Source organism: Ictidomys tridecemlineatus, chromosome 8 (assembly GCF_052094955.1).
Source record: "Ictidomys tridecemlineatus isolate mIctTri1 chromosome 8, mIctTri1.hap1, whole genome shotgun sequence".
Taxonomy (NCBI): domain Eukaryota; kingdom Metazoa; phylum Chordata; class Mammalia; order Rodentia; family Sciuridae; genus Ictidomys; species Ictidomys tridecemlineatus.
The window spans coordinates 38106960-38132887 of NC_135484.1; the positions used below are offsets into that span (position 1 = coordinate 38106960).

General features: G+C 36.8%; 1 protein-coding gene across 2 annotated transcripts in view; it reads right to left on the reverse strand.

The window, feature by feature from the left end:
- Positions 1 to 25928, reverse strand: part of Nkain2 (sodium/potassium transporting ATPase interacting 2) — a 954384-nt gene that overhangs the window by 23277 nt on the left and 905179 nt on the right. For both annotated transcript variants that reach the window (XM_078019252.1, XM_078019253.1), the window contains exon 5: positions 5941 to 6001. In XM_078019252.1, the coding sequence (XP_077875378.1) occupies positions 5941 to 6001 (61 nt within the window). The remainder of the gene's footprint in view (positions 1 to 5940; positions 6002 to 25928) is intronic.

Genomic DNA, 25928 nt, shown 5'->3' on the forward strand with positions numbered 1-25928 from the left:
ATTAAAAAACATACCAGACCAGGAATCTCTGAAAATTTCTTTTTTTCAAATACTGTAATAAAAGAAAATAAGTAGAGGGGAATAGAAAAGACTGGGAGCTGCAAGGAAAACTCATCAAGCCTAGTGACAGATTGGTGCAGTGAAGATCTCTGCCACAAACACAGCAGAGCATGGCTGCCTGGTGTCCTGGAGTAAGCTTTTCCTCCCAAGATCGATTGCTGTCTTGTCATGAACAAATTTGTAAAAGTGTGTTGCAGGGTTGCCCTGCTCAAATAAGGTTCACTGGTTACAGCACCCCTGCCAGAGCAGGGGTCTCTTTCTGGTGAGTAACTACTCATCTGAAGGCAGAGCACCCCATAGCAGGAGGTGTTAGCTGGGGGCTCCTGTAAGTAACTATTCTCAGTGGGCAGTGGGCACGCAGGCACTGAGACAGCATTACAGCTCTGAAGCCCTGACCCAATGGCATTTGATACATCAGCAAGGGGAGGCTAGCTCTACAGATATTTTCAAATGTTCAGGAAGCACATGGTATGGGTGTGTGTGGGGGTGGGCTATGTGCTTGGATGTGGTTTTATGAACTGCAGTATGTATCCCCTGCCTCAATTCATAAATTGGAGACCTAGTTCCTGGTATGACTATATTTAAAGATTGAGACAATTTTGGAGAGGTGATTAAAATTACATAATTTCACAAGGCTAAAACTGAGTTGCTGTTGTTCAAATTCCTCAGACTGGAGTGTGCAGTTATGGCAGCTCTACTGATCACTAGCCAGGCAGTGGTGGAGGTGATATCCCTATCTTTCTATTTGGAATCTGTGCTTTGAGGGTGGGTGTGGTATTCTGGCAGGCACAGCAGATGGCAGTGGTGTTCCGTGATTTTGCACACTCAACTAGCTTGCCAGGCTACAGCTCTAGTTTAGATAACTCAAGGGTCAAAGATGAAAATGTCAAGGTCCAGTCCTTTTCATGGGAAAAAGAAATTACCTTAAAGTGTCTACTAAATGTTTGCATTTCCCTAAGATTCGTATGTTGAAACCTAATCAGCAACATGATGGTGCTTTGGGAGGTGATTAGGTCATAAGGGTTCATGAATAGGTTTAGTGTCCTCAGAAAAGAGGCCCCAGAGAGCTCCCCTTCCAAAATGTGAGGACATGGCAAGGAAGTATGATCTGTGATCCAGAAAACAAGACCTCACCAGACCCCACCAAATGTGCAGGCACCTTGATCTTGGACTTCAGTCTCCAGAACTGTGAGCAAAAAGTTTCTTTTGTTTATTAGCCATCCTGTTCACGGTGTTTTATTATAGTAGCCGATGTGGACTAATATGGTATCTACATAAACAGAAATTAAACTGGGATCTAGGAAATTAAATGAGACACTGTTTAAAAGGAGAAGAAAGTATTCTCAGGCATCTGTGTGTCTGTGGTCTAACTCTCTCTCCAATTTCAACAGTGATTTATTGCTATTTCAAGTCTAAACTTGAATCTTTGCTCCATGGCTCCTTGAAATTTTCTCTTTCTCTGAGGCTTCCTGGGTGCATTTGCTGCTGTGAGCCTGGATATCAGAACTAAGGACAAAGCAGGTTAGCCTCAGACTGGCTTCAAGGCTATTATTTATACAGCTGTCATAACTGGCCCTTATCTCTGCAGCCCACTCTCAGCACAAGGCACAGAACCCAAGCTACCCTCTGCTCCTCATGAGGTGCTTAGGAAGGGAAACTTAACTCCTTTAGAGAGCAGGTAGCTGGCACCTACTCTTGCCAGTACACTCCTATTAGGATGTCTCATTGCAAAAGCACAGCAGATAAGAGTAGACACAGAGAATAAGGTCCCTGAGCATTTACACATATATGAAACATCTCTCATACTGCAGGAGTTGCTTTCTGAGAGCACTATTTTATTTTTACTTTCACTAAGAATTTTATGGGTCAAGGTAGTGTAACTACCAAAAGTTAGAAAGAAATTTCAAATTTTTTTAGAGCATCAGAAGTCAGATGTCTAGGCAATGTCTGGAGGTGAACACAGAATAGAGAACTTGACCAGAACAATATATGGTAAATATAACCTAAAGCAGGGTACTCAACAAATACTCCTGATTGTCTGTCCCTTTATGAATGACTACAAGTAAATTAACATACTATTAGTCATCAAAAGTTAGAGGACATAAAACAGCCCTAATTGAGCATCTCTTCCAGGTTGTTCACTAGTCCCATGAACATTGAAAATGTGTGTTAGTCTACTTGGATATAAAAATTAAAAAAACCCAAACAAATAAACAACAAAATGACTTCATATCTTGTCTGCAAATCAGTAAGACTAACATTGGGAAACTTGTCTATGTGAAGTTTTTTTTTTTTTTTTTTTGTTGATTAGTAAAGAGAGATAAGTAATTGTTGCCAAAATATGTAAAAAGACATACAGATTACTTTTTTGGAAATTTTTGCAAAGTTTCTTAGGTACTTGAGCAATAAAATTGATATTACAAAGTATATTGATGTTGTCTTATCTCCCTGGATTTACATGGTTTTGGCTAAAATTTGACTTAGGGAGAAATCCTCTAAGATGCATTCCCAGGAATTCTAATTTTGTGGAATATTAAGATTTTTAATGAAAGAGCTCTATGTTTAAATACGGGGGAGACTTGTATTCACCAGGCTTTTAATTTCTGTAAATTGAAGCTGTAACATCTACCAAAAGGTAACTATTTCCAAGTATCCCTGGCTTGCTCTAAATCATCTGGAGACTTTAGACAGCTCTAAACTCTATGCTTTAATAGTCACAGGGAATATGAATTTCACAGGGCCACCACTTTCAAAAACAGTTGGTGGATCCTTCATCTGCCTACCATGCTGTGCCCATCCCTTCGTGCAGGAACCAAGATAAAAGTTCTACTCTCACTCTCTGAGTCGGGGCTGACCTTGCTGCTTCCCCTGGGTGGCCCTATCTGTGTTCTCTCCAGGTAACTGTAGGTATAATAAAACTATGAAACTCCTTCTGGTTTCTCTCTTTTATCTGTGTCTATCCTTACTCCTCTGCCTCACCTAAAGTAATAACGAACAGTAAAAACAAAACTGAATTAGAAAATAGTTTAACTTTTTTTTTTTAGTACTAGGGATTGAACCCAGGGTTGCTTAACCAATGAGCAACATTCCAACCCTTTTTATTTTTTTATTTTGAGACAAGGTCTCACAAGTTACTTAGGACCGACCTTGCTAAATTGCTGAGGCTGGCTTTGAACTTATGATCCTCCTGCTTCAGCCTCCAGAGTCTCTGGGATTACAGGTATGTTCTACCAGGCCCAACTGGAAGACTTCTTCTTCTCTCTCTCTCTCTCTCTCTCTCTCTTTTAAAAATATATTTATGTTGTAGTTGAACACATACCTTTATTTTATTTATTTATTTTTATGTGGTACTGAGGATTGAACCCAGTGCCTCACACATGCTAGGTGAGCATTTTACCGCTGAGCCATAACCCCAGCCCCTGGAAGATATCTTTAATGCACTACTCTCACAAATGTATATAAATAAATGAAATAAAAGAACCTTCTAAATTTTTAGCGTTGATCTTTCTTGGCTTTGGAATTTTTTTTTTTTTTTTTTTGGTGGGGGAATATATCTTGTGCAACTGGAATTTCTGGGATCCCCTTTGAGAGGTGCTGTTCAGGAATTCTGGAGAGATGCTGATTATCTGTATGGGGGAACATGGTGAGTCAGTAATTGTTTTCCAAAGAAATGAACCACATCATTGTGAAATGTAGTTAAACATTATTATCCAGGGAAAGCTCAATTTCCAGCTGAACACTGACCTGCAGACTTTTCCTCTCTTAGGATTTAGTATATAGACACTGAAGAGTAAAATCTGAATGAACTTAACATAGTTTGTGGAGCCCATATATTTTAAAATCCATGTATCTTTTACTTTCTAATCTTTAAGCAAACTAGATGGCTTCTCTTAGGCACTGCAAATACAACCTGCCCACGTTGAACTAATTATCTTATCCCCACTCAACTTCCTGCAAGTGACATTTCCATCTACCCATTCATTCACACCAGACACCCATCTAAGAATCTACCACTCTCCTTCTTTTCCCGTACCATAGTCCCCTACCATACCCTACCAATCACATCATCTTAGCTTGTGTCATTTGTATCATGATGTAGTTCCTCTCCATCTTCAATATTTGTTTTAGTTCAGATCATCATCATCTCACATATCAATCAAATTAATTATGTCTTAAGAAGTTTTCCTTTTCTTAACATTTCTCCCTCCCAGTCTCTTATCCATGCTGATAGATTTGCCATTGTACTATATGAAGCAAAGTTCAAATTCCTTAATCTTTCATAATTGCTTTTCTATTATCCCATCCATGTTTGCTTTCTAATTTTCTCTGGTGCCCACATCTAGCACAGGATGCAATTTGTTCACATTATTTTCTCTGTGATGTACTAAGTGTTTTTCTACCGTTTTCCTGGGCAACCTTATTTATACATCACTACCCAACATATAACTCTCTTTCAAGATGAAGTTCAAGAGTGTTCCTCATTTATGGAAAAAAAATCTTGGTATCTTTCCTTTCTTCCCCTACCAATCGGGAGTTTTATTATATTTATTTGTTCACAGGTTTGCTTTTCCCACTAAATGACAAGTTCTTAGAGGTAAGAGTTTGTTACCCATCTTAAAATCTCCTAAGATTTTAGGTAACACTTCTTACATCAAGGATAGTTTTACAAGTGCTTATTTAATGAAAGGACCATCATTTCTTTTTGCACACAAAATATTATAAACTATGTACAGTATAAGAATCCTACCTGAGAATGATTGAAAATTGCCTCCCGTAAGTTAATCATCTCATACTCCCTCTTCCTTTCAGTATGATTGGAAAGTGAAGAAGAAGTAAATTCTCTTTGGATGTTTCCCCTCAAATCATCATTTAAGAAAGAAGTGGATTCTCATCTTCCCACCCCCCTACCTTTCCTACTCCCAACTCTGATTTTTCCTCAGAATGCATATGGCGGCATTAGCAATTACCCATGATAGGACCCAGAGAGCCTAGAAATACCTTTCTCAGGTCCTTCTAATTCAAATCCTTAGGGTTACTTACCACTTACCATGTTTGGAAGAGGAGAGAACAGTGGAGCCACTATGAGGTTTATGTGAGCAGACTACTACCTTAACTCAGGATTAAGCAATCAGGTTCAATGATGAGATTCTGACATAAAGTTCTAGTCATTTGTATCAAATTGTAGAAATGAAAAGGATATTTGAACATTAGAATTCCCAGAGACAATTCTCTAAATTAATCTGAAGTCAATTCTTCTAAGAATCTTAGTAACTATTGAAAATTGTTGATTGTTGAGAATTGTAGTCCTGGGTGAAACTAACAAGTTATTAATATCTAATAAGTGGTTTATTAAACAGAAGACAGTCAAATTAACCACATTAAAATTCACTTCCATTCCCACTCTCCCTTCTATACTCTCTCTAGAATTGTTATAAGAGTAGATTTTAAAAAATTATTTTGTAGTTGTTGATGGACTTTATTTTATCTATCATCTATCTATCTACCTATCTTTCCATCTATCTATCTATCTATCTATCTATCTATCTATCTATCTATCTATCTATTGCGCTGAGAATCAAACCCAGTGCCTCATACATGCTAGGCAAGTTCTCTACCACTGAGTCACAACCCCAGCCCAAGAATAGATTTTTAAAATACCTTTCAATGAAAAGAAAAACTTATGTTTGCAAAATAAGAGATTCTCCATTTGTTCAATATGCTGATTTCTTTATAAAAATATTTTAGCCTGATAGGCACCAAAAGCTCATTCCCTTTTCTAATGGTGTGTTGAGGGGTATTATCTCAAGACCAGGAAGGTTAGGTCAGAAGCAGTAAAGAAGCTTTGAACTTGAAAGAAACAGAATAGAGCTTAGTACTTACAGCTGTCCTCCTCTTCAGTTATACATTTCACAACATAGCAGGCGTAGATGAACCCTGCCAGCTGAAACAAAACAGACATGCTTTAGACATCAGGCAAAAGCATCAGACAGGACCACAGCACTCAAGGGAATGGTTCAAAGACCAGCAATTAACAACCACATTCAGGGTTCCAAAATGGTTCATCAGACTGAATCTTAACTGCAGTGTGAATTCTTGATTCCAGGGATGTCTATCTGCCTTACAAATAAATATATTGCTCTATTTTTCCACTGGTGTTTATGTATAAGATTTGTTCATTTCCAGGCAATCTAAAGCTTCAAGTAAAAAAAAAATATGTCCATTCATTAATTGATTTAACGTGTACATTTGTGCCAGTCAGTTTCTGCTTTACTTTTCTTGGGTCAGGGCCCAAGATTCTGAAACTGATCTTTCCTCCTGACCACCAGAAAAATACTTAAGGGAAAATATTAAGGAGATTCCATGGTATGTTGCATATACTTTTTGTAAGCAAGAAAAACTCTTATTTAGACCTGTAACAGGAACCAGGGCATATTGAACATATGAAGATGATATGTTAAAGGGATGAGATGGACACCTGTAAGGAATGAGTATCATAACAGTGCACTGAATTTGGGATTGCATGTATGTTATAATCCCTTCCAAAATATGTTGTAAAAAGACCCCAGTTGTCAGAAAAGCCCTTGCTTACTGATATTGGTGCCTTAAGGGAGTGCAGCAATGTCATTTGGTATCTATCCCATCAAATAGAGTTGTTTCATATTATTATGGTTTGAATTGGTGTCCCCTCCCCCCAAAAAAGCTCACATGTGAGACAATATAGGAAGGTTTAGGGGAGAAAAGATTGAGTTATATCCTTAACCTAATCATCGAATTAATCTCTGATAGAATTAACTGGTAACTGGAGTCTGATGGGGTGTGGCAGGAGGAAGTAGTTCATGGGTTGCATGGCTATGGGGTATGTATATTTGTATCTGGCAAATGAAGACCTCTCCCTCTGCTACCTGACCATACATCGAGCTATATCCCTCTGCCACACTTTTCAGCCATGATGTTCTGTCTCACCAGAGCCCTAAGGAATGGAGACAGCCTTCTATGGACAAAGATCTCTGAAACCATGAGCCCCTACATAAACTTTTCTTCCCTAAATTGTTCTAGTCAGGTTCTTTAGTCATAGCAGCGAGAAAAGCTAACTAAAACAGAAATTGGTACAAGGAGTGGGGTTGTTGCTCTGACTGACTTGAACATGTGGTTCAGAAACTTTTGGAGCATTTTGGAATTGGTGGGAGGAATTTTGAGATGCTTTGCATTACAAGCTAGAAATGCTTTAGATTGTTGTAAGGAGAGCTTAATGGCCAATTCTGGCAGGAGCTCAGAAGACCAGAATGCCAATGGGACTGTGGACAGTGAAGACAGGACTAGAGAGGGTTCAGAAAAGGAGGACTCTATTGGAATTTGGACTAAAGGCCATTTATGTTGTATTCTGATTGAGATGTTGTCTGAATTTTGCTCTTGTCCTGAGACTTTCTGTGGAGCTGATTTTAATCTGGTAGAAGAAATGTATAGGAAGCATAACATTCAGGAAGTGCCATGGGTATTGCTGGAAGCTTTTGGCAAAGTTTATTGTGATATTCAGAAGCACAGAGCAGAGCAGAAAGATTTGAAAAACTTGGACTTGAAAGCCAGGAGTAAAACTGGGCCTAGGGAAGTTGCCATTGTTAAAGACATTACTGCCACTAAAGAAATCCTGAAGATTTTTCCTGAAGACAATAAGAAAGATGGCTTGAGGGCAAGGCCACATCTATCTCAAGCTCAAGGGAGTAAAGGTGAAAATTCTCTTGAGACCAGTGGGACATGCTTCTTGCACAAGGGGGCCTACAAAGTTTTTTCAACATGCTCAGCCACCCAGATACTCAGAGGCTGCTACATCCAGGGCTCCTGGAGGTTTGGCTACTGCTCAAGATAGCAGCAGACCTTGGCATCAACCACTTGGTGCTAGTTCTGCAGAAATGCAGGATGCTGGATTTAGGGGCCCATGGAAGCTTCCACCAAGATTTCAAAGGAAGGCCTGAGAGGCCAGGCAAAGTGCAGCAGGGTCAGAGTTTGTGTAGGCACCCCCTGGGAAGTCAAGGTGTGAAGATGTGAGGAGGAAGCTGAAGCAGCAGTGAAGACCCTGAAGAGTAAGAAATGCCGGTTATTTGGGACATGGTCTTAGGAAAGCTGTAGAAGTCAAGCAGAGAGACGCCAACAGAAAGGCCACTTGGGCTGTAACAAACAAGCCCACAGGGGAGGAGCTCCACAAGTCCTTTGGAGGGAACATTAGGATGCCATGTGCCTCAGATGCTGGATATGGAGCTACAGGACTTGTTTACCCAGTTGGATTTTGGTCTTGCTTTGGTCCTATCCCCTTTTTTCTATGCCTCTAATTTTGTCAATGGAAATGTTTACTCTTTACCATTATATATTGGACACTTATGAACTGCTTTTAATTTTATAAGAGCTTACAATATGAGATTGCCTTGAGCCTCAGAAAGGATTTTGTACTTAAACTTTAAGCACTCTCAGAACTTTTGATACTATGAGGACTCTTGGGAATGGGCTAAATATATTTTTCATTGTCAGATGAGTGTGAGGTTTTGGGGGTAAGGGACAGATATATTATGGTTTGGATGTGAGGTGCCCCTGAAAGCTTAAATGTGAGACAATTCAAGGTTTGAAGGAGAAATGATTGAGTTATAGCCTTAACCCAGTCAGCAAATCAATCCTTGATGGGATTAACTGGATGGTGACTGGAGGCAGGTGGGGTGTGGCTGGAAGAAGTGCTTCATTAGGTCCATGGCTATCAGGTATGTCTAGCAAGTGAAGACCTCTGTCTCTGCTTTCTAACCATCATGTGAGCCACTCCCTTTGCCACACTCTTCCATCATGTTGTTCTGCCTCAACCTGAGCCCTGAGGAATGGAGCTAGCCTTCTATGGACTAAGACCTCTGAAACCATGAGCCCCCAAATACAGTTTTCTTCCCTAAAATAGTTCTAGCCAAGACCTTTAGTTGCAGCAGTGAGAAAGCTGAGTAAAACACATATTCTATCATATGAGGAATATCTTTAATCTAATTCTGAGCTTCAATAGAAATAAACTAATGATATAATTTTCTAATAAGTAAAAAGAAAGAAAGGAAGAAAACAGTTTTAAAGAAAAGTGATTCAGTTTGGGAAATTTTTTTAAAGAGAGAGAGAGAGAGAGAGAGAGAGAGAGAGAATGAATATTTTAATATTTATGTTTTAGCTTTTGGCGGACACAACATCTTTGTTTGTATGTGGCGCTGAGGATCGAAACCGGGCAGCACGCATGCAAGGCGAGCGTGCTACCGCTTGAGCCACATCCCAGCCCAAGGGCAAATTCTTAAAGAAATATCTTCAGAGGTGATGATTACTTATGATGACATTTTAGCTAGGTATTATCTGCTGAGTACTGACCCCACATCATCATATTTAGTTGGAGAATAGGACATTAGGAAAGGCTGTAGTCTTCAATCAGGGAGTTCAAGCACAGGGGGAAAAGTAGCTGTCATGATAAGCTTAATGAAGATGTTTTACATTAGCTGACAGAGATGATCTGCAGGATGTGAGAAGAACATTTGAAGCAAGTGTTTAGAAATATTTGGAGCCAAAGAGGGTCATTAAAAGTATGTTAGAAAAATCTTCAATTTGGATTTGAGAGAGAAAGCATGTTTTGGAAGATTATTACTGTCTACCGAAGGGAACTGGTGTGGGATAAAATAGAGGTGGTCATCCTGGGAGAGAAGAGGAAGCAGCTTTGACCTGGGCTTGGGAGAAATAGCTGGAGAAAAAGGCCTACAACATGTCTTTCCTTTGTTTTTGGATTTTGGAAGAGAGGACATGTATGTTTCCTGTCCTGATACCCCTCATGGGATGTCAGAACCAGCACACAAAATAGTGATCTAAAGAAGAGAACCAATGATGCTATATGAACAGAATTAGCTTTCTTTTTGAAAAATACATTAGAAAGTTTATCACATTTGCATGTTGCTTTGTAAATTATGTGTTGCTATTGGCAATAACATGGTAAAGGCAAGAACTACTCCTTTATATAATAGAATAATCAGAATCTTCATTTTTATGGTCAAAAATATTTTTAGAATACAGGATACTAGTTGAAAGTAGGGTCTTCTATTTTGCTTTAGTAAAGATTTTAGTTGCGCTAATCAAAACTGCCCAATGATTTTTGAGCATTTTCATAGAGACTACAGGAATATTTCTTAATCTTTTATCTACCACTGCCCAATACATTCAGTGGAACAGTCTCATGGGTACTTTGTCATTGTGTCTTGGATCTGGCTGTGGTTTGGTAAACAGGCTACGGATTTGGTTGAATCCCTTGAGTACTACCTGTAACTCTGCTCCTTTCTCCACATTAAATTCTTACTATATGTGGCTTAGTGTTACCAGTTAATCAATAGGTTCTTTCTTCTTTTCAGTTTTAAGTACTTGTTGGATTATTTGTAATTTTTCCCTAATCACAAACTTTTCTTTTGATTCTTACTCATTACTTTGTAATGACAATCTAGGTAATAAGTATTGATAAATTCTGAGATGCAGGGCCAATAAGTTTAAACTCCTCATTAAAGTGTCGCTAGTCTCTAGATTATTAAGTGTTCTCTCCCTGAATACAGCTAAGGAACTGCACTCTGCTTATCAGTGATCTTTTAATTGTATTCAGTTGCATTCTTTAACTACCAGGGGAGCTCCTTTGATATAAAAGTAAGTCCCGCTGCATTTCATTACAAAAGCTTGCTGATTAAGAGAACTTTAGCTTTTAAATTGGTCACCTCTAAATAGAAGTGGAAATTTGTGTTCCCCAAATTAATCAAGATTCATAAACTCTTCTGTCTTATGTTTTTTCCTACACCATGTGCATTTCTAATTTAGTTTCAACTTTCCAACAGTAACTTATAAATTCTACCAATATAAAGGTATTTCATTTCTAACAAATTTGAATGCTTTCTGTCATGTGCAATGCTAATGGTTAGCTGAGTGACAAAGATGAAATAAACGAAGATTTCTAAACCTTGGCACCATTGGCACTTTGGGTTGGGCAGTTATTTGAAGAGGCTGCTGTGTTTTAGTATGTATAGCCAGTAACACCATATGATCAAGACAGAGATGATAAAAAATATCTCCACGTATCACCATATGTCCCTTAATGGACAAAAATGTCCCCCCCCCTCCCCACTAGAACACTGCTTTAGATTCAGTCCTAGTCTTAAGGAGTTTGCCATCTTGCATCAGGGCCACACATAATTCAGGGCCACACATAATTCAGGGCCACACATAATTCAGGGCCACACATAATTAGGTAAATCATCAAGAGGGAAGGAAAAGATTGTATGTCTACCAAGTGACAAAAGATAAACTGGATGGGTTCAGGAGTCAGTTCATTAATCCCATCACTGCCCTTGGAAGAATGTCATGTGTGTTTTTTCAGACGAGGTAAACTGGAACTTGCTTTTCCAGAGTAAGATCATCAAGCAGGAAAGATGTGGGCTATGTTCAGGAAAGAATGAAAGTTTCTGATGAAACTTTCTAATGAAAGTTTGTGGACTTCATGTTAGAAAACTGGAAATTGAACCTAGGAAAGCAGATTAGGCTCATCATCAGTGAGCTCTGAGTGTGTATTGAATTGCAAATCTAAGTATGCCATTTTCCTCCATAATATTTTCAATGAGCACTCCCTGAAAAAAAGCGTATTTTTCACAGAATACAAATTCTTCCTGAAGTGATGCTCAGCTTCTTTTCATTCCCCATTTCCCACCACTCCTAGTCAGAACTGGTGCCAGTAATGAGTTGTTGGTAGTTTGTTGACAAATACAAGGTGGTTTCTCCCCCCTGTTTCTTCACTCATTTCCTCTTGCTGCCAACAAAGGATGCTAGTCCCCTGCACTTCCTCCTTCCTGGCCCCTCTCAGTCTAGTATCTTGAGTAATACTAAGTCAATCTTTAATGAATTAATGAATTTGAGTGTTGTTCTCTCCAAGAACCAGCAATCCTTTCACAGAGTAGATTGTAAGTTGGTACTTTTGAGATGGATCCCAAGAGACATTAAGTCTTTGAGATGGAACAGAGAGGGCAAAGGGGAGGTGGACAGGATATTGTCTAAGAAGAGCTCCAGAAAGAGCTGGAAGATATAGATTTGTTTAGGTAAGGCTATTTAAGAAAGTAATGGGTACGAGGCAGAGAATAGTAACTATTGAGAGAATGTAATAGTATGGTCATTGTGAGGTCTGAACTCCTACAATTAAAGTGAAATGGTTTTAATTTTGCTTTTATTTTAAAACATAACTAGAAAAATTATGGAAGGTCCACGTGGCATAATACTACGCAAACAAATAATTATTCAATAAATGAAAAACAAAATATTCCACTGGTATTATTCCTTGGCAGAGCTATTTTTAAGTTTCAACCAAAGCCTGTTCTGTCTATCCAAAATATCAGGAAAGAGGCAGCCTAGAAAGACAGAAAATTAAAAACAAAACAAAACAAAATAACAACAACAACAAAAAAACTTTACCTCTTCTTTAGCCAGTACCACTGGAAAACCAAGCAAAATTATGGTCCCTTTGCTCAGCTACAATGAAGAGTAGGGCACTCAAACATCCTTCTTGGTCAGGTTTTTGTGGTTTCTGTGAACTCACACAGGAATCTTGGACTTTCATTCCAGTTAGGGAGCAGGAAGATCCCCTTTTCACCAGCCTGAATCCCCAAATTACCAATAGTCTGTTGTTCTGCTAGCTGCATTGCTTGCTGTAGTAAGTTAGAGGCTGTGTGTGGACGACCTCATGCTCCCAGCTCTCGAATCCATTTATTATATATTCCCAATATCTGAAGGGTGAGGGAGTCCAGACTGGCTCCATCTGGTGCAGATGCCATATTACCAAATGACCTTTAGCTCATTATAATGGCAAATCAAACATGCCCACCAGCGCTGTGACATATCCAGCCATGCCCAAATCAGGGAAGAGGCAGCACCTGGTCACTGGAAATCTCTTTTCCTTCCTGTAAAAAGCTCTGAGGACAGCTTGTATGTACTTTTCATCCCTTTATAACCCAGTTGTAGTACAAACACAGATCCTAGACCTGCTCAGAGAGAAGGTGTATTTACAGCATGAACTTCCCATCTCCACTTATCGTCCAGTGAATCAAATTTCCTGCTTGCACCCAGAACTGCTTGGTTATTTATGAACAGTACTGGGTAGGAATACATACTCCAAATTTAGTCACCTCCTCATCTCCACACCCCAGGGTCAGCAAAAACCCATAGGGGATCTAGACTTCTAGCTTCACCCAGGAGTGATGAGGCATCCTTCTTGTCCCTACCCAGGTGGTGTCAGTGGAGCTTGGTAAAGAGTCACAACTTTCACCAATTCCATAATGAGACCAATGCTGTAATGAGACCAATCTTCTTTCCCTGTAGCATCAGTGAAATCCACCTGGAAGCAATAACAAGGTACTCTTATCCCATCCAGCCATGGTGACATCAGTGAGGGGTTTGTGTAAAGGAGGAACATCATTGTTTCTTAGTCTTAATGAAAAGAATTTCCCGCCTTGAGACTCAATGGAGGCTAATTGAGGAGCCTCAACTTCTCTCCCTACTTGTCAAGAAGGAGTCAATATCTCTCCTTCTCCTGCCAAAGCAGTAGCAGAGAAATCATCTAAAGCAGAAGGTTTAATTGAGATCAAAAGTCTCATAACATTCTGCCCCAAATTTCCATGTCTCAAAGAAAAATTACCCACCAATATGAGAATAAGAAGAATCTCAAATTGAATGAAAATATAATCAATAGAAACTAACACAGTGGTGACAGAGATATTAGAATTATAAGACAAATATTTTAAATTGGCTATCATAAAAATGCTTCAACAAGTAATTATAAAGACACTTGAAATGAATGAAAAAACTGTCTCAGCAAATAAATAGAATGTATAAGGAAGAACAAAAAATTATAATGGGGGCTGGGGATGTGGCTCAAGCGGTTGTGCGCTTGCCTGGCATGTGCAAGGCCCTGGGTTCAATCCTCAGCACCACATACAAATAAAATAAAGATGCTGTGTCTGCTGAAAACTAAACAATAAATATTAAAAATTTTTCTCTCTCTCTGTCTGTCTCTCTCTCTCTCTCTAAAAAAATAAAAAATAATGATCAAAATTTAAAAATTCCACTAATAAATGGGGGAGATAGAGGAAAGAATCTGCAAATCTGAAGATAAAACAATAGAAATGACCTAACCTGGGCAACAGAGAAAACATATAGGGAACTTAGGAGACAGCAGATAAAAATGGAAGATCTACCATTTGTAACTTGAGTTCCAAAAGGAAATAAAGAGAATAGTTCTGAAAGAGTGCTCTATGAAGAATAAAATGATGGCATTTGCAGGTAAATGGATGGAGTTGGAGAATATAATGCTAAGTGAAGATAGGCAAATTCAGAAAACCAAATGCCAAATATTTTCTCTGGTATAAGTAGGCTGATTCATAGTGGGGTTCTGAGGGGGAGCATGGGAGAATTAGACAAATTCTAAATAGGGCAAAGGGGTTGGAATGAAAGGGAAGGGCCATGAGGGTAGAAAAGACAGTGGAATGAGATGGACATCATTACCCTAAGTACATGTATGAAGACATGAATGGTATGAATATACTTTGCATACAACCAGAGATATGAAAAATTGTGCTCTATATGTGTAATAAGAATTGTAATGCATTTTGCTGTCATATATAACAAATTAGAATAAAAAATAAAAAACAGATTCTGATGTTTAAAAAAGGTGCTCTACAAAATAGTGTCTAAACATTTCCTTATTTGAAAAAGAGATAAGCTCATGAATTCAAGACACTGAGTGATTCCAAACAGGAAAAACCTAAAGAAATTTACACCAAGATACATTATAGTCAAACTTTGGAAAACCAAGGATAAAACTCTTGAAAGCAGAAATGGAAACATTTTTGTATAGCCATTCTGCAAAACAGAAATTTTCTTAAGAAACTAAACATAACTACCACATGATCCAATAATTGCAGTCCTGGGCATTCATCTGAGAGAAATAAAGATGTGCACATAAAATTTGTACACTAATGTTTATAACAGCTTTATTAACAATAGACAGAACTGAACACAACCCATGTGTAAGTAATTTAAAAAACTGTGGTACATCTGTACCATAAAAAACTACTTAGCAATAATATGGAAGGGACTTCTGATATAGGTAACAACTTGAACGACTTTTCATAGAGTTGTAGTAATTGGAAAAAGACAGTCCTAAAGTTTTGTATATCATTTAATTTCAATTATATGATATTCTTGATATTATAAAATTATAGATATGGAGAACATGATTAATGGTTGCTAGGGACTATGGAGAGATAAGAGTTAGAAGGGAGTAGATGTGGCCATAAAAGAGCAAGATGCAGGATCCTTGCACTGATAGAACTGTTCTGTATCTTAACTGAATCATATCAATATCAATATCCCAATAGTGATAGTATTTTGTTTTGCAGTTTGTTACTATTTGGGAAAACCAGGTAAAGGGTACACAAGATACCTTGTATTATTTCATATAGTTGCACGTGATATACAATTATCTCACATAAAAAAAGACGTAATAGAAAATACTATATTTTAGGGTATGATTATTTTTGTTAAAATTTTCAGTAACATAATTTCTAAATTATAAATATATTTAAGTAGAGTAGATATACTTTTTTTTAAGTACAAAGACTTATTTTAAGTTTGAACCTTTAAACCAGTGTTGAGGTCTATAATAATTTTGATGTTGTTACAGTATGGAATCATTATTCAACTTTCTTTTTTGAGTGAGGCTGGAGAGAGGACCTGGCAAACACTACTTCTTTTTCTACACTTATCTCATATTCTAAATAAATTAGTTCTATGTTTCATTTAAATTAAATAATCCATTTTTGTTCTAAATTCATAATTCATCTGCTCTGAGTCCATGCTTTTTGTAGAAGGAATTTGAACAGAAGGATATTATGCACTCACAAAGTACACTTTTAAGTTGCAGATAATTTTTACTTGCTCTTTTTCATCTTATTCCATTTACATAATTTGAGATTGCTTCAGCTACATAATTTGAGATTGCTTCAGCAAGGGGATTTTATTGTGATCATATCAGTGTTATTAATAAAATTCTTTTTTTATGAAATATTTTTTTATGAGACTTGTATATCATCTTGGTTGTCCATCAAATGATTCTTATCCCATTCTATTCCACTGGCTGGACTACTGTGGAGCATGTTGCAAATTTTCTTTGCTACAAATAATCCAGGTGCAGCTATCAATTTACAATAACTCATGGCAGATTGCCTTTAGGGCTATTGTGAATGTTCACAGCCTACTGGGTCAGAAAAGCTTTTCAGAGGATAAGAAACATATCTTAATACCAGCCTTTAGGTATTGTGTTGCATCACCAAGCATGACTGTATTCAACACCTTTTGAAAGATTAAATACAACTAGACGTACATGCAAACTTGTACTATCTACTTAAGATTGGGAAATGGACTGAACCATATGCTAACACTGGCTTAACCAACCACTCCCATTATAACTTGATCTCTGGAGACTGGTAGATTTCTTCATTTCTTCAAACTTACCAAAAAGTTACTCAATTTCAAATGAATCTAACGTATTAATACAGTTGGCAGAGCAGAAAATATTCAGGAAAGGTGAATGATGGTTAATAAAATTCAAATGTCATCATGGCTATCACTTCTTTAAGATATGAAATATCAGATTAATTTTAAAAACTATCAAGTAGTAGTTAAAATATTCTATACATGCGCCCATTGGTAGGTGGTCAAAGAAATGACTCTGCCACAATATGCCTTCAGTTTTAGTGGTAGGGAACAAAAGGGAGTCTTGATCAAAACTTTTAATTGAAAATAATTGGGAAACATAAAAATCAACAAGTCACAACACCTATTTATTTTAATAGTAAAGCTAAGTTTTTATTTTATTTCAGTAATATGCAAGGGGAATCCTGATTTACTTATGATGAATCATTTGAAACAGAAAGCACAATTTCAAAATTTTCTATGAAATGTAAAACAATCAATACTGTCCTGTAGAATTCCTGGACAAAATCAGTACATAACTCCTTTAGAAGCAAATGGTACAAGAAACATTATATTTTTTCTCACAGTTAACAACAAAACTATAGCAAAATTAGTTGGATGAAAAGAAGACATTTACAAAAATACATTAGCACAAGTTGCTATGCTAACATTAATAGATAAGGCGGTTTCCACAGGAATGCTTAGGTATCTCACCTTATGTCCTGTCCTTTGTGACATTTAAAAATTCCTGAAGAACTACAATGATCTGATGATAAAATTTTGTAATAGTATGAAGGATTCTAAACAAGCAATGTAGTCCTGAAAAAATAATTACTTTATTTAGAAGATGGGAGGTGAATTGCCTCACTGTCTTCCAGACTTGCCAGTCTTAGCTGGCAGAAATGTGCTCAATCCTGGTACTGCAACTGAAGAGACACTAAACAGAATTGTGACCACTCTATGAAAGGAGCTAGGGGAACGTGCTGTTATGAGTGTAGTTTCTGGCTCACAGAGTGTTCTCAACAAACACTGGGTGGTGGATTTTCCAGTGCCAGTTTTTGGTTGACTGCTTCTTGGGAACAAGATTAAAAACCACATTACTGCTCTGTGTACTTCCTCGTAGAGATTTTAATAATAAGAGTAAATTATCATTGTTGAGTAATAAAAATTTGGAAATCACAAGTCTGTTCAGATATTTTCTATGCAAATAAAATGTTAATGTTTTTAAAAGGAAAAAGTTAACATCCCTCCATGATAATTAAATATACTTCCATTTGTCCATGTTAAAGTAACTGTGATAAAATACAGTAGCTTATTTTATATTTGGGTGATGATAAATAGGACATTGACTTTGTCTCTGAGATCCAACACCTCTGGGAACCATCTGGTATTCCTAGAATAAGACAGATGCATATATGTGGCTATAAGACTGTGTGTAAGCACAAGTTGTTCCTTCCAATTTGATCCAAGGACACCAAGGAGGCTACAAACCCCTAGAAACCTATCCTTGGGATAGTCCTGTTGTTCTGTTGTTATCTTCCAGACTAGAAGTTGACTTCCATTTAAGTGTTTGTTCAAAACACAAAACAAAACAGGAGCTAAGTCAAGAAATGAGCTTGCAAATTAGAAATTTTATGAGGCAAACTATACATCTGACCTCAGACATTCTTGCTGACTCTGTTGTTGCTTGGGCATGGTCAGCTAAGATGTTCCTGTGGCTTGGAAGCTCATTCCAACCTCTCATAGCCCAGTATTCTTGCCCTAGGCTGATTGGATTTATGGTGGAATGTAAGAAAACATTGTTATCCCACCTGAGTGAATCTTCATAAGGTATTTCTTCTTTTGGCAATATAATGAGTGTCATAAGAGGTGTTAAATGATATATGAATTTGATTTTTATAATCTTATGTGCCCTTCCCTTGAGTATACCACCAGTTTCACCTGTTGGATAAGTTAACAATACTGTGTAAGAGTGAAAAACAGTTCTTTGGATCTGTAGACATGGGTTCCAGTCTTCTTATTATCTTGAGACAGCACATCATAACTCAAAGGAGTTATGTACTGATTTTGTCCAGGAATTCTATAGGACAGTATCTATTGCTTATGATTTATAAAAAATAATTTGTCAGTTAAAAAATGTACATTATTAATTATATGAAAATGGTGCCAATATGAATAATGCTCTCACTGAACAAAACACAAAGTAAAAAGGAAATACCAGAGAAATCAGCTAGAGAGAAAAGTTGCTTTAAAATGTTGCAATATTATTAGGGTTTTGGAAATATAGTTGAGTAGCAATCTTAGAGCAATTGGTCCCTTTGCCATGACATCTGTGGGAATAAGCTTTTTGAGCTATGAAAAGGTATTTTATGTGGCACTCAATGAAACTTGCTTCTGAAGCAAACCACTTGCTGCAATTTGTGGCCATGGAAGATGAACGGGAGTGAAGGTGGTAACAGAAGTAAGAACTCCCAGAGGGAATAAGATGTGAATTTGGGAACACATATATTTCAAGACCAGTTTTATTTTCCCAAAGAAATTTTAAGAGGCACAATACTGAATCAGAGGGCCACTTACAAACCCTGTCAACATCGCCCATGTGTAGCAGTATAATCTAGTTGGACTGAATAATTTTGGAGTTGGAGCTTGGCTACAATTGGTTTTCTTCACTGTCTCTTTCTCATCTGAGTTTCCTCCCCCGTCATATACATCTTCTTCATAAACTATTGCCAATATGAGGGTGAAAGAAATTGGGCAAAATACCTCATTATAAAAGTATTTCAATAATTGCTGGTGACATAAGACATGACTAATATCATTTAGGAAAGTACAAACTGCAAAAAGCTGCAAATTATTTGTGTGTTTCACACTTATTTATTCATTTAGTTAGTGGTGCTGGTGATTGAACCAGGATATTGAGCATGCTTGGAAAGTGTTCTACCATCATGTGTTTTATGCTTAAATTTCAAAACCAGCCAATCATGTAGTCAATCATTCATACCCTGGTTACAGATGGAAGGTAGAAAGCAATAGGAAAATGATTACTATTGATGGACATCATTATCCAATGTGCATGTATGAAGAACTCGAATTGGGTGTCAACATAATTTATATACAAACAGAGATAATTATGGTATATATCTGTAATAAGAATTGTAATGCAAAAACCAAAGTACATGTATAAAGCCATGAATTGGTGTGAACATACTCTATATACAAAGATATGAAAAATTGTACTCTATCTGTGTAATAATAATTGTAATGCATTCCACTGTCGTGCATTTAAAAAAAATAAATAAAACTAAAAAAAAAAGCTGCCATTATTGAAATGCTCAATGTATTCTGGGATGTACTAATAATATCTTTACAGCTACTGGCTCATGAATTCATTCTAAAACTAAAAAGAGAGCACCTGTCATTATTCATGATTTATGAATAATAAATCTGAGGCACAGAAAAATGATGTACTGTCTCAAGATAATAAGAAGACTCGAACCCATGTCTACAGATCCAAAACACTATGTTTTTCACTCTTACACAGTATTGTTAACTTATCCAACAGGTGAAACTGATGGTACACTCAAGGAAAGGGTACATAAGATTATAAAAATCAAAGTGAATTCACATTAGAGTCTTTTAAAACATTAGAGTCTTTAAAAACACATTTTCCATCTTGGAAACTTGAATATTGAAATTAGTGTTGATCTTTGGATTAGCAGAGTTTAGAAAAACCAGAAAAATTTGTAGTAGGATACAAACCCAATAATTTTTCTATCCACTAATAATGACTGAGCAAAATCAGGAATGCAATCCCATTCATAGTAGCTGCTAAAAGAATAAACTCTCAAAGAATAAACCCAACCAAGTATGGGAAAGTCCTGTGCAATGAAAATTACAAAGCACTGAAAAGAAATTGCAGAAAACTAAAAGATGGGAAGAGTGTCTGTGTTCATGGTTAAAATGGTTGTATTTTCCAAAACAAACTATAAATTCAATGCAGTCCTCACCAAAGTACCTATGACATTCTTTACAGAAATAGAACAATCTTAAAGTTCATATGGAAGAACAAAATACCTGAATACCCAAAACAACCTGAACAAAAAGAACAATACTGGAAACACCATGATTCTGATTTCAAAATATACTACAGACCCATAGTATCAAAACCAGCAGAGTATTGACATTAAAAATACGTAAATGACTAATGGAACAGAATAGAAGAGCCAAAAATAAGCTCCTGCATTCTCAATCAACTGATTCTCAAAAAATATGCCACAAATATACATTAGAGAAAGGATCGCCTCTTCAACAAATGATTCTGGGAAAACTGGATATCCACATGTAGAAGGTAAAAAACTGGACACCTGTCTCTCACTTGATATTAAAATAGGCTCAACATGGATCAAAAGAATTAAAAAACTTCCACACAGCAAGAAAACAGCAGGGTTAAGATACAATCTACAGAATGGCAGAAAATATCTAACAGAACAAATATGCAGAATATATAAATAGCTCAAGAAATTAATAAAAAGCAATTCAGTAGAAAAGAGCAAATGATCTGAATAGACACTTTTCAAAAGAAGAAATACAAGTGGCCAGTAAGCATATGAAAAAATGTTTACTTTAGTTAGCCATCAGGGAAATGTAAATGAAAACAGCAAGGAGATTCCATCTCACCCCAGTTAGAATGGCTATTAAAAAAAAAAAAACCAAAAAATAACAAATGCTTATGAGTATGTAGAAAAATGACACCCTTATAAAACTGTTGGTGGGAATGTAAATTAGAACAGCCACTAGGAAGCCATCCAGGTGGTTCCTCAAAAAAAAAAAAAAATTGAAACTACCATATGATCCAGCAGTGCCACTGCTGTATATATATCTGAAGGAAATTAAGTCAGCATACAAAAGAGAAACCTGAATACAGATGTTTATTGCAGCATTGTTCCCATAGCCAAGATACAAAATCAGACTATGTGCCCATCAACAGACAGTGGATAAAGAAAATATGGTACATATAAACAACAGAGTATTGTTCAGTCATAAAGAGGAATGTAATCCCTGTTATTTGTAGGAATTATGGATAAAACTGAAGGACATCATATTAAGCAAAATATACCGGACCTGGAAACAATGTTGCATGCTTTCTTTGATATGTGGAAACCAACAGGAAAAAAGAAAAAAGATGATCTGAAAATAGAAGAGGGACTGTTAGGATATTAGTGATTGAGAAAGGGGTCTGAGAGAGGTGGGAGAAAGGGGAAGGAGGAAGAAGGTAGAAGAAGGGTAAATGGAAATGGAAATATCACAGTGAATCCCATTAATCTTTACACCCAGTGTTTGTAAATAATAATAATAAAAATTACAAAAGAAACCCGTAAGAAACAACTTGGTCCGTGACCAGACAAACCACAGAGGCGTTTAATGCCACTTGTGGGAAACCTGGGAATATAGGAGGACTAGAGTGATCCTCCCACTCGTTTAATTACCATTTCAGAACTCTTTCCGTGGTTCTGACTCATTATGATTTTATAGCCCTCCTCTGAATTTTTACACATGCTTCTGTGCACCAGAGTGGGCTTCTTATGCTAGAAATATATTGGTGAGCCACAAATTACATCCAGCTTACTGCTGGTGAGCAAAGTGAGCCTCCCCTCAGGTCGGTAGTCATATGGCGGTATGGTTTGAAGAGCCTGAAAATCTTATAGATTGCTGTCTTTGCTAGTAATATAAAGAACTGATAACGAAGTACTCAAGGACACACATAATTGAGCTCAATACCACCCTTTAAGTCCCAACACTGGTGGGTCCCCTTTGCTATTCCATATTGAATCTTTAGCAGTTTTCTCAATTAACATGCCATACTTTTTAATATGGTGTTTTCCTACCCAAGTTTTAATATGGTGTTTTCCTGTCACTCAGTGAGTCCCTCCATGAAATATGGGCTATTTGCAAGCTACTTATCAAGGAGGCACCTCCTAAATGCCAAAAGGTATATAGATTTGTACTACCCACTCTGTGCTCACATAGTACCCCATTCTCATACAACTTAATTCATTTTATTGAAATTCATTTTTATATATTAATTCTTTAATTGGGCCATAAGCATGCTTGAGTACCTACCCCCAAATATTTCTTTTATCTCAGAAAATTCCCTGTTGACGCCCTCTTGCCACCATTCCCACACCAGTCACCAGGCATCCACTTCCACTTTGATAACCATGGAATAACTTCATTGGCTCTTGAAGTATATACAAATAAATATTATTTCTCTGTGTCTGGCATCTTTCACCTGGCATATATTTTTGAAATTAATCCACAAGAGTGCCTATATCAGTAATGCATTGCTTTATTTCAACTGGCATTCCATATTATGAATATAAATATATCAATGAACTTTTTCTACATACCACACCACACTAAAACCTAGTGTTTTGAAACAATAGTCATTCGTTTTTTTTTTTCCTCATTGTCCTGTGGGCTGAGTTCAGTCAAAGAGTTCTTTTGATAGCCTTTGTTGGTTGACAATGAATCAGCTAGGCAGCACTTTTTCTAGGGGTTGGTGGATCGTTAGGTAAGGTTATGAGGCTAAGTGAACCACAACTTTGTCATCTCAGACATTAATCCTCCATCAGCACAATCTGCGTTTGCTCACCTTGATGTGGCAGGTTCAAGGAACAGCAATAGTATAGGCTGCACTTTTCAAGTCTCTGAATTATGTTTGCTATCATCCCAATGTCAAAATCAGTTGGGGACTGTTTTAGCAAAAATCTCCCATGATGCCATAGTTTGTTTGTTTATTTATTTATTTATCTCACTATTCTTTGTTGAAAGACATTAAGATATGTTTGAGCTACAATGAATAAAGTAGCTCTAAACAGTATTCTATGGATATTTTTGTGAAATTATATTTTTCACGCTCTTGAATACCTACTAGTGGAATTTATGGGTTAGGCTTTCAAGGATGAATTAGTTCCTAAGTCCAGTTAGTTCCAATAATGTATCCTGGACTCTCTAATTTAAATCATTATGCTTTAGGATTTCATGATTAAATTGTGATGGAAAGATAGGTCTCATGTAGTCCTAGAGTGAAGATAAATGCAATCAAAACTATATAGGCACTTTAAGCTCCTAGGAAAAATCACCAGGTACTCCTTCGCCTCACCTCTAAATGTTTGTCACATTCTTACTCTGTTCAGCTCTCACCTCAAGAAGAAAGGTAGATAGATTTTTATCCCCAGTGTGTATTGATTGGTTCAGACAGTTTCTGTTGCTGTTTTCCATTAACTATACAGAAGTTGAGAAATGCTAGTTCATTTAGCATTTTTTTTTTTAAAAAAAAACACTTTCTAAAAGAGAAGTTTAAATGTAAGCATTGGAATTGTTTCTCTTACCTCCTCCAATTTTAAAAGTCCTTTAAAAATATTTACCTATTCTTCACTAGAATGTAGTGTTCATATGTTCAAGCCCTATTTTTTCCTATGTTTATTTCAGACTAATTCCATCTAGATGATCATTTCTATTTTTCCCCTCCTATTTATAATATCACTAAAGTTTTCTCATGATATACTAGTCAAAAATATCAGGGAGAGTACATATTGACCAATTCCATTAAAGAAAGAAAAGAGGAGAGCAAACCAGAAAGAAAAGGACCTGATAATTTGTAGAGATATGAGAGACAGAGACACTGACACTGCTGCGAATGATCCCTGTGCAGGGATTTAAAACACAATATTTAAAAATTACAGTCAAGATGCCATAAGACCATGTTTTCATTCTTTTAATGTAGCTTATTAGTATCTACGCTGACTTATGGTTTTCCTCTACGAATTCCAGGAAAGCATGTTTTAAGTTCCATTATGTTTCTAATTACATTTGAAACGATACAAAGGAACAAGCTCTTTATAACCACAGGATCAGGGACAGAGAGCTGTCTGCATTTTTTCTTGCTTTTGAAGAGGCTGTCATTATTAGTTGTTCTCCCAGAAAAGTGTGTCTTGATGACAATCTAGCTGCTCACTTTACCTTAATGACTTCAGAATTGTTGAAACCTCATTACTGAATGTCATTGCTCTGGGTGTGTGTGTGTGTGTGTTTTAATAAAGCAAAAAATACTGGGGAAAATGAAATTCTGCTGATTTTCATGATTTTTATGAAGGATGGCTGAGATCTTCTAAAATTAGTCCCTGTCTGCTTCTGCAGATCAATTTTCTAAAATCAGACAGTTTAAGAGATATTTTTTTTATACCTCACTTTTCCCCTTCACTCCAAAAGTCCACATTTAGAATTTGTGACTAAGTGTGATTCCTTCTAGATCACTTCCTTCAGGGAGCTGCTACGATTCCCGGCTACTTATAACATCACTTTACCCTGTCTAGGCCATGTTTAGCCTTAGCAGTTTCACAAAAAGCAGGAACACTTTGCTGCTCTGATGACTGTTTCCAATCTGAGAGTATTGGTGAATAATTAACATTTATGTAATACTCATTCTGTTAATCCAAGGCCTCACAGTTACCTTATGAGAGGGCATTGTTATTATATCCTCCTTAGAGGTGTGGAAATGGGGGCTTAAAGAAGTTAAAAAGCTTCTTCACAGCAAAGGAAAGGAAACAATCAAAAACGTAAAGAGAGAGAGCCTGGAGAATGGGAGAAAATCTTTGCCACCTGCACCTCAAATATAGCACTAATTTCCAGGATATATAAAGAACTAAAAAAACTTAACACCAAAACCCTCACAAGTAACCCAATCAATAAATAGGCTAAGGAACTGAACAGAAACTTCTCTGAAGAAATATGAATGGGCAACAAATATATGAAAAAAGGTTCATCATCTTTATTAATTAGAGAAATTCTGATTGATAAATGCAAAATTAAAACTACACTGAGATTCCATCTCACTCTAGTCAGAATGGCAATTATCAAGAACACGAGTAACAATAAATGTTGGCAAAGATGTGGAGGGGAAAGGTGCACTTATATATTACTGGTGGGACTGCATATTTGTGCAACTGCTTTGGAAAGTGGTATGGCAATTCCTCAGAACACTTGGAATGGATATACCATTTGACCCAGCCATTCCACTCTTCAGTATATAGCCAAAGGATTTAAAGTAAGTATACTAAAGTGATGCCTGCACATCAATGTTTATAGCTGCTCAATTCAAGGTAGGTGCCCTTCAACAGATGAATGGATAAAGAAGTTGTGGCATTTATACACAATGAAATATTACTCATCCATAAGGAAGAGCAAAAATATAGCATTTGCTGGTAAATGGATGGAATTGGAGACTATTATGCTAAGTGAAATAAACCAATCCCTAACCCCAAAGA